This window comes from Cheilinus undulatus, linkage group 20 (genome assembly GCF_018320785.1).
Source record: "Cheilinus undulatus linkage group 20, ASM1832078v1, whole genome shotgun sequence".
Lineage (NCBI taxonomy): Eukaryota > Metazoa > Chordata > Actinopteri > Labriformes > Labridae > Cheilinus > Cheilinus undulatus.
In genome coordinates this window covers 38270617-38282577 of record NC_054884.1, presented here as the reverse complement: position 1 = coordinate 38282577, position 11961 = coordinate 38270617, and the positions used below count along the sequence as shown (strand labels likewise).

The 11961-nt window shown below is 39.4% G+C and overlaps 1 protein-coding gene across 1 annotated transcript; it reads left to right on the top strand.

The window, feature by feature from the left end:
• Positions 1 to 4650: 4650 nt before the first annotated feature.
• On the top strand, positions 4651 to 10986 carry LOC121528645 (gastrula zinc finger protein XlCGF57.1-like). The gene is made up of 2 exons (XM_041816175.1): positions 4651 to 4868; positions 8485 to 10986. Exons 1-2 carry the CDS (start codon positions 4700 to 4702, stop codon positions 10071 to 10073), a joined length of 1758 nt encoding a protein of 585 aa, XP_041672109.1. The 5' UTR covers positions 4651 to 4699; the 3' UTR covers positions 10074 to 10986.
• Positions 10987 to 11961: the final 975 nt, after the last annotated feature.

Genomic DNA, 11961 nt, shown 5'->3' with positions numbered 1-11961 from the left:
GATGACCATTGCATGTGGGGTTGTAGAAGTAAATGAGTGGCAGTGAAACAGATGCATACTGGGGGATGACCATTGGTGGAATGCTGTCCATGGGTATAAAAAGTGGAGTCTTGTGAATGACGGCAGAGAACACTTGGGACCTTCTCTCCGTGTTGCAACATGTGATTAAAGGAAAGAGACTTGATTCATACACCGTGTTATTCATCAGTTTTTAAGATTGCTCTGACATCCTGTAGAAATACCAAACGTTTTGCAGAGGTCGGCCAACAAGATCACTGATATGAAAATTGAAAGTCATTTTATCATCAATCCAAACAACTAAATATTTGTAATAATTTACAATTATCTATCTTACAATCTTTAATTTAATTTTAATTTATATTTAATCTGCGTGTTTTGCAACCACAATAAATAACAAGAAAAACTACAGCAAAACGATATTCTCAAGGCGCTTTCAAGGAAACTTGGACCACCAACGATGGAACAACAAAATTCAAATTGCTCTCAGTAAAAAATCACATCATTAGCAAGGAAACTAAAGAACAGCAGCGAAAACGTTCACAAGGTGCTCTGGAAGGAACTACAGCCTAACACTGAGGAAGAATTGTGACGACCAGCGAGGCATCAGACTTTGTTTTTATTGCTCCTGCACAGTCACCCAGCAATATGAAGATAAGGAAATGATGAAGACTACAATAAGACCCAGAAGCCATGGCGTATACTGGTAACCTGTCTTGTTTATGTGTGTACTGTGCTGGTCGTGTTTGCAGTCCTTTGTGTATTTGTATATCTCTCTGCTGGTCTTAAGAAGTTGCCAAAGTGCTCAATGCTGCAGGACTGGGCATTCTGGCAAACGTTTCAGGGACGCACTGCTGCTGTTTTAAATCATGGGGTCTACAAGGAGATGGTCTTTGGTTCCTCCGTCCACGTGAGAAGTTGAGTCAGGCATCCTCGTGCTGGGGACCATAGCCGAAGGTAAGAGGAAGTTGGGACTCGACATGCTCATACCATGTTTCACTCAAATGATTTCTAATTTAAGCCCAACTTTGGATGGGTTGGGACCATGATGTACAGATGCTGTTATGATGCACCTCTGAAACATCTTTGTTTTGTCCAATCTAAGGTCAAGATTGCATCTGCAAGTCAGCCTTTGGTGACTCTGGACTTGTCTCGGGCCATAGGCTGCAGTAGGGTATGAACCCTTGCCTACAACTGAACCTATTTCTTCTCCTTTTACCAGTGTTCATCCTATCAGAAGACTCCGATGCCCTCCATCTCTGTAGGACACTGAGCCAGGATTCAGATTGGGTCGTCAACTAACCACCGGATACCTGAAGCCATTGGAGGCCAGAGCTGCTCTAACGTAGATTGGACAGAAACAAGTGCTTGCAGGTTAGCATCACATTCTGCTGTTTTAGTCTTATTTTAGGCCTCGATTTTAACACCATATTCTTAATGTTGTTCACTCTTGGTGGGAACTTAGTCATGTGGGAACTTGGTGGGAGCCCTCGCCTTTCATCTGATGAAGTCCTAGAGGAGATCAACCTTGGCATACCTGTCCCCTGGTGAGCTCGAGCCTGGACCCCCTGCAGCTCGCCTACCAGCCAGACATCAGGGTAGACAACGCAGTCGTCTACCTGCTGCACAGGTCCCTGGTTCGCCTGGAGAACCCCAGCAGTGCTGTGAGGGTCATGGTCTTTGACTTCTCCAGTGGAGTACAGGCAGATCATTGTTGGCAGAGACTGGACATTAAGAGGGTGGAGATGTACAAATACCTGGGAGTTGGACTGGTCACACCTGCTCCTGCTGAGGAGACTGAGGTCCTTCAGAGCATGCAGGACTCTTGTTACGGACGTTTTACGATAGTGTGATGGCGTCTGCTCTCCTTTATGCGCTGGCTGGCTGTGGAGGAGGGAGCACAGAAAAAGACTAAACTGATCAGGAGGGGAAGGTCTGTCCTGGACTGTTCCCTGGACTCTGAGGAGGATGCTGGCCAAGCTGGCATCCATCATGAACAACCCCTCTCACCCTCTGCATAACACTGTTGGGGCCTGAGCAGCCCCTTCAGCCAAAGACATTTACACCATCCCTTTAAAGAGTGCCAGATCATTCAAGCCAGGGACTGGCAACTTTGGTTACCAAGGGGGCCACAAAAATTCTCTTTTTTTCCTTCCTGAGGGCAACGTTGTTTTAAATAGTCAGATAGGACTGTTGTAATAACTTGGAACCAGGGATTATGAGATTAATTTGATGCATTAGTGCATTATTATTTTAATCCAGAGTAATCTCACACTTAATTGTCTCTTTCAACACGCTTTGGTCAGCCGCTTCAGCATCTCCCTACAGCCACAGTTCTGAAAAATAAGTCGATCATGATTCTCATTTTTTTACTTCCTTTTTAAAAACTCAGATGTTTACCTTCACCTGGAATTTAAATTGTGATTAATATGGTTAAACTCTATGTGATTAACAATTAGCAATTAACTGCAGGGATTCTGAGTTAATCCTGATTAAAAATGTAGATCATTTGACAGCCCTACTTACAAATATATTTCATCAAATTCAATGAACCAGCATTCATGTTTTGAAAGCTCAAATGCAAACAGAAAATCTTAATGAGTTAACATAAAATAAAACAGGATTTCAGCTTCTTCTTAAATGGCAGGATCAGTTTTTTTTTTTTTGCCAAAGTATCTCTGACTTGCATCTCCTTTCCCCCAAATGCATCTATTAATGCTTCTTTAAAGGGTTTTACTGAAACAAATACAGTCAGTTCCCTTCATTAATGTCCTGCAAAGAACAAAAAATGCACTAGTAATCCAGTCTGACAAGATTACATTTAAATATTTCTGTTGCATATTTTTCTAAACTGTTCATGCTGTTGTGCAGATGGATTTACTTCTTGGCTGATGATCTCATGTTTACAGTTTGCTGACAGTAGAAATTTTCTCCAAGTTCTCTTATATCTTAACTTGTATACAGTAGATATAAGAGCGTACATAAATGTGATTATGCTTTTATGTCTGTTTGTACAAATATGTATGTGACTACTGTCCCACAGATGTTACAGCCAGCTATCCAAAAGTCTTTGCTCCTCAACATGTTCAGTTATTGATAATACTATTACAGTTCAAGATGTGTAATGTTACCTGGATATGTTTTCCCTCATTTAAATCAGTACCATTCACACTGTTTTCTTCAAATCTGGTCTTGATCCTTCCACAAGTCAAAGTGTGCATGTGTACATTTGTAAATAAGACTATTACATCACTTTTTGTCATATGGTATTGAAGTATTGTTGGCATTTTATCCCCTTACTTTGGGATCTTTTGTGTTAATGTCTTTATTAAAGAGTGCAAGTATTACAAATATTCCTAGCTTACATTTTATTTTTGTTAAATATTTGCTGGTTTTGTTTCCCTCTACTTTGAGCTGTTGTCATAACCAAATTTACCTCAGTGGAGGATTAATAAAGGTTTATCTTTAATAACAAAGTGATGAAATTTCATTATTTTTACTGTGGCTTGTAATTAAATATTAAAATATTCAACCATCTGTCCGATTTCTCTTTAATCATTTCAGACCAAAAACCAAGAGCAAATAAATCCAACCATTGAATTTGTTTCCATATAGTCAAATGCTTTTTAAATAAATACTACCAGAACCTGGGGTAGCTTGGAGAGTATTAATTAATCTATACGCTGCTATTGTGTGGTTCTATAAACTATTTATTTACCATTTAGCAGATTTACTCTGCTCTGTGCTGTTTGGTACATTACATTACTATGGAAGAGAATCGGGGCCAACAAAAAAGGAAGCATTTTCATTGCTTGCCAATGTTTTCAGAGAAAATTAAATTTCATACCATAGGTGTAACACCTAAATTAGTGACCATGTTAACTGGCAACTTTCAGTCATAAGAGTTTTTGTCGTCATGGTTACTACTGATGATAATAAAAGGTGTCCCAATGAATTCTTAAACTGTCAAAGACTTTCATGAGTTGTGTCTTAGATAAAAATTTGAACAAGAGGCATTAGCCAAGATACTTTGCTGTCACAATCTGTTAGTGCGACAGCCACAGGTGCGTCCGGCTGAAAGTCACCAGTTAACACGGTCACCTCTTCAACCATAACAGCATTGCATAAACAACCTACATCATCTAAACACACCAGGTGCAATACGTTTTCCTTCAGACCGTGTTAACTGGTGACCTGAGTCTTTGGTTACAGCACACGTCAAAGACGGGAAGCGTCAAAACTTAGGTGGCTTTCACACTAGGGACCCAGACCAAGATCCGAGTGCACTTGAACCCGAAGTCCGGATCGTTTTGGTAATATGAATGCAATGAGATTTCATCTAACCCGCAAGGTGTTTTTTGGAGACAGTATACATTTAAAAACAATAATGACGTGATATTTTCAGCAGTTTTAAAAAGTGAGCGTAGTCGGAGTAAAATTCCTGCCCAGATATCAATCAGATGTTATGCTGTTGCTAAAAGTGCAGGTGAAATGAAGCCAAACTGGTGCTCGAAGAGCCGTTTGGGAGCTGAAAGAGTCGGTTGTTCTCCTGTGGGGGGCAGCAGTGCGCCTTGGTGGCGTCTAGTCTGCAGGAAATTTAAAAGAAGAGGAAGAAGCAGGGAACGCGCCAAACAGTCGATTGGAAACACCGAGGAACTTTACAGCTGAAGAAAGAACAAGAATGTTTTCAGTGGAGAAGTTTCGAGATGTGAACGAGCGGCCAACTGCTGCAGCTGAGGAAATATGTGACGATGCTACAAGAGCTGCCGTCGAGGACGAGGCAGAGATCGACCGTCAGCGCAGAATGCTGGATATCGATTGGAACCCTTACATCCTCTTACACAGGATAGGTGAGGAAATACGATTTTAGCTTTGTATTTGTGCTCAGAGATGCTGTTATTAAGACGAAACATGGGGTTCATATGTTAAACAAACAAACAATAACTGATATTTCGAGATTTAGCCGTCAAGGGCTAAGGTTAGCTTATATATTCTGTTGAAAGGGAATGGAACCAACCGTGGCAGAAAACTGTGGTCAAGCCAGCCTCTGAAACTTTTTTGTGGTGTTCGCGTAGAAAGACATTACGGTAAAGGACGTGAAATAACTGAAATCAAGGAGTGCACTTCACTTTTTTTACTATATGGGTCCGTTCGAAAAGTCCAGACACTTACCTCCTAAGTCCTTTCCTATCCACTTTTCCTTGACCTCAGTGGAAAACATCGTAGGGTCAAGGAAAGGTGGGAGTAAGAGGATAGGAAAGGAGACCAGCGGTGATTAGGAAATCCGACTGCACTTTCCCATGGCGGATGTTACGGACGTGACGTGTGTTATTTGTGTAAAAACTACAATTCAACGTTGATGGACTACAAAATTCTCATCTACCACTCGGTGCGTTCTCGTGGTGTTATGAAATGAAGCGAATGAAACGTGAAAACCTCGGTGATAAATATGAGCTCATTAAGATTTTTATATCCTAAAGTCTCTTCAGGACGAGGAACTGTGACTGTGAACATCTAACAGCAGAAACTAAATATGTAGTAAATATGACTGGAGGAATAATATTCAAGTCTTTCTATTTCACGACGATGTTAATTTTTTTTTATTCTCTACCTATCCATTTTTTCTTTAATTCTCCCATCTCTGTTAATTTTATTAGTCTGCTCTGGTTCTGTCTTTCTTTCAGCTCTTTATGTGAAAAGTTGTATAAACCACGTCTTACTGTCGGAATTTTGATGATAAATATGATAATCAGAATATGGCAATATGTAAAATTTATTCAATTGTTTGTGATTTTTAAACCTTTATCATATTTACTTTAATATTTCAAGATAGAAAAAAGAAATGAAGAAAAATTAAATTGTTATCATCGGTGAAATGATCTAGTTTTCATTAGGGATGCACCGAAAATTTTCGGCCGAAAATGGCCCAAAAGTGCATTTTCGGTTTTCGGCCGAAACACGACGTTGTGATGACGCAAGCAAAAACCGCGGCCAGCACGTGCTTGGATCAGTGGTTCTCAAATAGGGGTGCGCGTATGTGAAGGCACTCCAGGAGGTTGGCGAGATTTTAAAATACATGCAGACTATTTAAGAAAGGAGCGCCTTTCTTTGCACGTCAGGAGCGACACGAGTATATTACATTCTAAAATCACATTCGTGCTGCGAATGTCTGCGGTGTGTTTTCTCTGTCCTCTGATAAACAGGGATATTCATTGAAGCGGAAGATAAAAGGAGGTTTGTCCCTCTCTGTCCTTCACTCCGTGCGTAACGCGGCACTTTTACGCACAGCCAGGAGGTCAGTGCCGTTTTGTTTCACGGTTTCATTCACTGTGCCAGCCAAGCCGAGGAAGGGCTGACTTTTCATTCATTCTATGTCAAATATGATCAATAAGAGTTATAATATTGCCCAGCTGAGGCTCGTGGTGAGAGGAGTTAACTCTCCACAGCGCACAGACTGGCTCACCTGTTTGTGTTCCAGACTGGTCAGAGGAGTCATTTAGCTGGTTGATCTGGAGCTTTTATAAGTTGTTTGTCTGAGGTCAGAGGAGACTGTTGGAAAATATTTCACTCAAGTCCCGTTAGTTTAGAAACAGCTCCAGCTGTGTGAGTTTCGCTCCGACGAGCGCACATGGTGGTGGTGGTGCCGATTAATAAGGTAGACAGAGGAACGAAAACGTCCTCCTCTCCAACACCACCTGATGTTTGATATCTCCTCATATTTGTCTGTATCAGTGCTTGTGTTTTTGCCTCTTTTTTTTTTTAGCCTGGTAGCGAGGAGACAAGCAACAGGCAGCCCCACATGTCCACATGAGCGCAAACGCGCTACTTAAATATCCGCAGCAATGTCGCGCTGCGTAATGACGTTGCAGGTGTGGACGCTTGCTCTGACTCGCTACAAGTTCTAAATGTAAATGTTTTGTGTAAATAATTTGCATGAAAAAATTGCATATAGAGTGTAAGGACCTTAAGTGTATAAACTGGAGTTAATATTTTGTATGCTCTTAGATTTAAACACCCTAAAACCCCCTGAGTCTCCCCCATGGCAGAATGGTTTGACCCACACTGGAACATGCCTGTCAATCACTGTATTCAAAATTACTCCATTCATAAAAAGATTTATGATTTATTTTTTTGTGAAGAAATGCTGATCTATAACTAAGTTCATGATTTCAGTTTGAGAAGAGAGAAGTCTTTTTTATAACTTGTTTATTATTTACAGGTTTTTAGTTCTTTCTATGTTTTTTTTTTTCCAAATTGTTCCAGAGAGACCGCTGCAGCTGAGCAGAGTTTTGCACACTTCTGGGTTTAAAGCCTTTCCAGTCTCTGTTTTCAACAGCTACATTAATTTTAATTCTCACATTTAGAGATGAGACGATGTGCCATGACTTTAGTCATACATTTTTAATATTTAAAATGTATGAAAAAAAGATCTTATATTTGTAATTTGAAAGTGTTTATCAGTTACAAAGTTTGATGAACCAGACAGCTGTCCCAGCTCTCTTTAATGTCTTTCTTTTTGGCCAAAAAGCTTTGCGCTGTTGGGGAGGTACTTAGCTGAAAAAATACTTCACAGGGAGTACATGATTGAAAAAAGGTTGAGAACCACTGATTTAATGTATACATGAGTGGGGTCAAGTTAAACATTTTTTTTTGTATTTTATTTTATTTTATATTGTGTATTGTTGGAATAAAGTGCTTAATAAATATTTACATAATTTTGTAATTGATTTATTCTTTGAAGCATTAATATTAATTTTTGCAATCGCAATTGATTTTAGTGAGGTTAGTACACAGTCATAGCCATAAATGCAATGTTACTAATAATTGGCATAATAATTTGTTTCGGTTTTCGGTTTCGGCCAAGAGTTTTCATTTCGGTGCATCCCTAGTTTTCATGTCTGTAATATTCCTCTGTTCATCCCTATTTCATTCCGTTTCACACATGAATTATAAGTTTGACAATAAATTTTACTTTTTAAATCGGGGTTAGTAAAATTACAGTCAAATTGATCACTTGTTTTGATGAGCGGTCAACAGGTGTGTCAATTTAAATGAAGTGGGTCATCTTTTCATCTCTCCTTTGGTAAAGGATGGTCCAGTGTTTCCTAGGCTGAAGGAGATAATAGAGGAAGTAATGAAGCTCCTTTTCTTATCTGTGAGAGAATTCATACAGCCTTTATCATGGCCGACACTAAAATGCTTCCAGGTTGTTTCACTCAGTTAGAAACCAAAATTTTGACCTAATATAAGGTTGCAGTGATTCTCTGTGGAAAAAACAGCAACATGTGTACTCACATGTAAACTTTGTCCTATTTTCATGATCAGTCTTTAAAATAACAAAGGATGTGTCATTGATATCATGTAGTATTGAATAGGTATAAAACATTTTGACTGCACAAACAGTTGCATACTGGCACTAATGACATGTTTCCTCCCCCTGACTTTGTTTTGTTTTTCTATCTCCAGACATCCCACAGCAACATGTGTGTAAGGAGGAGGAGGATGAGCAGCAGCTCTGTGACCAGGAGAGGACGTCCAGTGTGGACCAGGAGGAGCCAGAGCCTCCACAGATGAAAGAGGAGCAGGAGGGAGAGCAGCTCAAACAGGAGGAGACTGACATGTTGATAATGACTCCTAAGGAGGAGGAAAGTGAGCACAGAGAAGCAGATGGACAACATGAACACCAGCTCCTTTCTCACAACTCTCATGTTGCTGAGAATCAAGATCCCAAAGAGAACAAGCAGAAAGACTCAGAGATACTCACTACTCTTACTCACACAGGTATAAAGCCATACACCTGTGATACCTGTGGAAGATCATGCACACAGAAAGTTGGTTTGAACCAACACTTAAATATCCATACAAGAGAAAAACCACGTACCTGCACAATGTGCAACAAATCTTTTAGACGTAAAGGTTATTGGACAGTCCACATGAGATCACACACAGGTGTGAATTCTTACACTTGCAGCACCTGTGGAAAAAAATTCGGTCAACAGTCAGATTTGGAAAGGCACATTCTTATTCACACAGGTATAAAGCCATACACCTGTGGTACCTGTGGAAGATCATTCACACAGAAAGTTGGTTTGAACCAACACTTAACTATCCATACAGGTGAAAAACCACATACCTGCACAATGTGCAACAAATCTTTTAGACTTAAATGTAATTTGACAGTCCACATGAGATCACACACAGGTGTGAATTCTTACTCTTGCAACACCTGTGGAAAAAGATTCAGTAAGCAGTACGATTTGAATAAACACATTCTTACTCACACAGGTATAAAGCCGTACACCTGTGGTACCTGTGGAAGATCATTCACACAGAAAGTTGGTTTGAACCAACACTTAAAAATCCATACAGGGGAAAAACCACATACCTGCACAATGTGCAACAAATCTTTTAGACATAAAGATCATTTGACAGTCCACATGAGATCACATACGGATGTGAATTCTCACACTTGCAGCACCTGTGGAAAAATATTCGGTCGACAGTCAGATTTAAAGAAGCACATTCTTATTCACACAGGTACAAAGCCATACACCTGTGATACCTGTGGAAGATCATTCACATGGAAACATTCTTTAGACTATCACTTAAAAATCCATACAGGTGAAAAACCACATACCTGCACAATTTGCAACAAATCTTTCATACAACAAGGTTATTTGACAGTCCACATGAGAACACACACAGGTGAGAAGCCTTACTCCTGCAGCACCTGTGGGAAAAAATTCTGTCATATGAAAGCTTTAAAGAAGCACATTCTTATTCACACAGGAACAAAGCCGTACTCCTGTGGTACCTGTGGAAGATCATTCACACAGAAATATTCTTTAGACTGTCACTTAAAAATCCATACAGATGAAAAACCACATACCTGCACAATTTGCAACAAATCTTTCAGACAACAAAGTTATTTGACAGTCCACATGAGAACACACACAGGTGAGAAGCCTTACTCTTGTGGTACCTGTGGGCAATCATTCACCAGAAAATGTTATCTGGACAGGCACACAGAGGTCCATGCAGACAATAATGCGTAAACTTCCTAAACATGTGTCAGGTCTCTCAGGTGCTGACTTGATGGTTAATGAGAGAAGAACTGACACTGCTGAGAAGCTGTACCTTTGATATCTGAGATCTGCTAGAAAACTTTGGGTTCATTCAAAAAGTCCAATAAATTACCTCCTAACCGAAACATGGGTCTCTTACATTAAATAAACAAACTCTTACCTCCTAAGTCCTTTCCTATCCACTTTTCCTTAACCCCGGTGAAAAATATCACAGGGTCAAGGAAAGGTGGGAGTAAGAAGATAGGAAAGGAGAACAGCGGTGATTAGGAAATCTGACTGCACTTTCCCTAGGCGGATGTTACGGACATGACGTGTGTTATTTGTGTAAAAACTATAACGGTGATGGACTACAAAATTTGCATCTACACTCGGTGCGTTTTCCGTGTTGTTATGAGCAGCGAATGAACCGTGAAAACCTCGGTGATAAATATGAGCTCATTAAGATTTTTATATCCTAAAGTCTCTTCAGGACGAGGAACTGTGACTGAACATCTAACAGCAGAAACTTTTCTCTTAATCTGAACTCTCTTCACAATCAGTACGACTAGATGAATAATATTCAAGTCCTTTTATTTCACAACAATATTAAATTGTTCTTTTTATTCCCTACCTATCCATTTTCTTTAATTTCCTCGTCTCTGTTAGTTTTATCAGTCTACTCAGGTTCTGTCTTTCCTTCAGCTTGTTATGTGAAAAGCTCTATAAACTGTGTCTTGTGTAATTTTGAGAAATATGATAATCACAATATGGCAACATGCCGATTGCTTTAATTGGTTGTCATTTACAAACGTTGATCACATTTCCTTTAATATTTAGAAAATGGCAAAACAAATGTAGTTTGAAATACTGACTGGTTGGTTACTGTTTGTATACAAATTAAAATGAGAAGAAATAAAATCATTATCATAAGTTGAGTGATATGGGCTTCATGTCTGTTATATTCCTCTTTTCACCCCACTGCTTTCTGTTTATCACATGTTTTATACATTTGACCATGAAGTTTACTGTTTAAATTGGGAATAGTGCAGGTATATCTCAAAAAATTAGAATATCATGAAAAAGTTCAATATTTTTAGTCACTCATTTCAGAAGGTGAACCCATACATTATATAGACTCATTACACATAGAGTGAAATATTTCAAGCCTTTATTTCTTGAAATTTTGATGATTATGGCTTACAGATAAACCCCCCCCCAAAATTCAGTGCCTCAGAAAATCAAATTATTTATTTATGTACTTTTCTGCTTTTCTTACTTTACATTTTTTTCTATGGTTGTATTTATATTTCCTTATGTGCCTTTGTGATTCAATAAATAATAATAAAAAAACTTCAGCGTGGACGCTGCTAAAGCGCCAGTTTTATCAGAACTTGACGACATTTGTTCATTAGAAGAACAGAGAACAGCAGTGAGTTGTATTCTTTTAAGAAACAACCAAAGTCGAGTACTGACATGTCTACAGTCGCCATGGTTTGCGTTATGCAGCACTAATGGCATTTAGTCCTTCAGGAGGGGCGCAGGTGCAGCTTGCTGGAGGCTACGTCACGTATTTTGTCGCTCTGATTGGCCCATAAAGATGTGACGGAACATTCATCCATGTGAAAAGTAAGACGTGAAGCCTGGTTCAGACCAAAGATTCATGACACAAGCAGACAGAACAGCTCCAGTCAGACCAGCTGATGATGATGTCATTTCCAGCTTGTCTGGTTGTAAATCTTTGGTCTGATCTGGGATTTAGAGTAATTTTGCTTTACTAAAGATTGAAATGTTTTTGTGACTTGCTACACTGTGCATCTTCATGCAGCTTTATGTACAGCTCATTCTCTGCAGTTTAATAACAATACAGTTCTTTATTTCA

Excerpts from the sequence above, each read along its gene's own strand:
- LOC121528645 (XM_041816175.1), top strand. The coding sequence starts at position 4,700 with ATGTTTTCAGTGGAGAAGTTTCGAGATGTGAACGAGCGGCCAACTGCT. Across the intron at positions 4,869-8,484 it reads CATCCTCTTACACAGGATAG|ACATCCCACAGCAACATGTG; the intron begins GTGAGGAAATAC and ends TTCTATCTCCAG.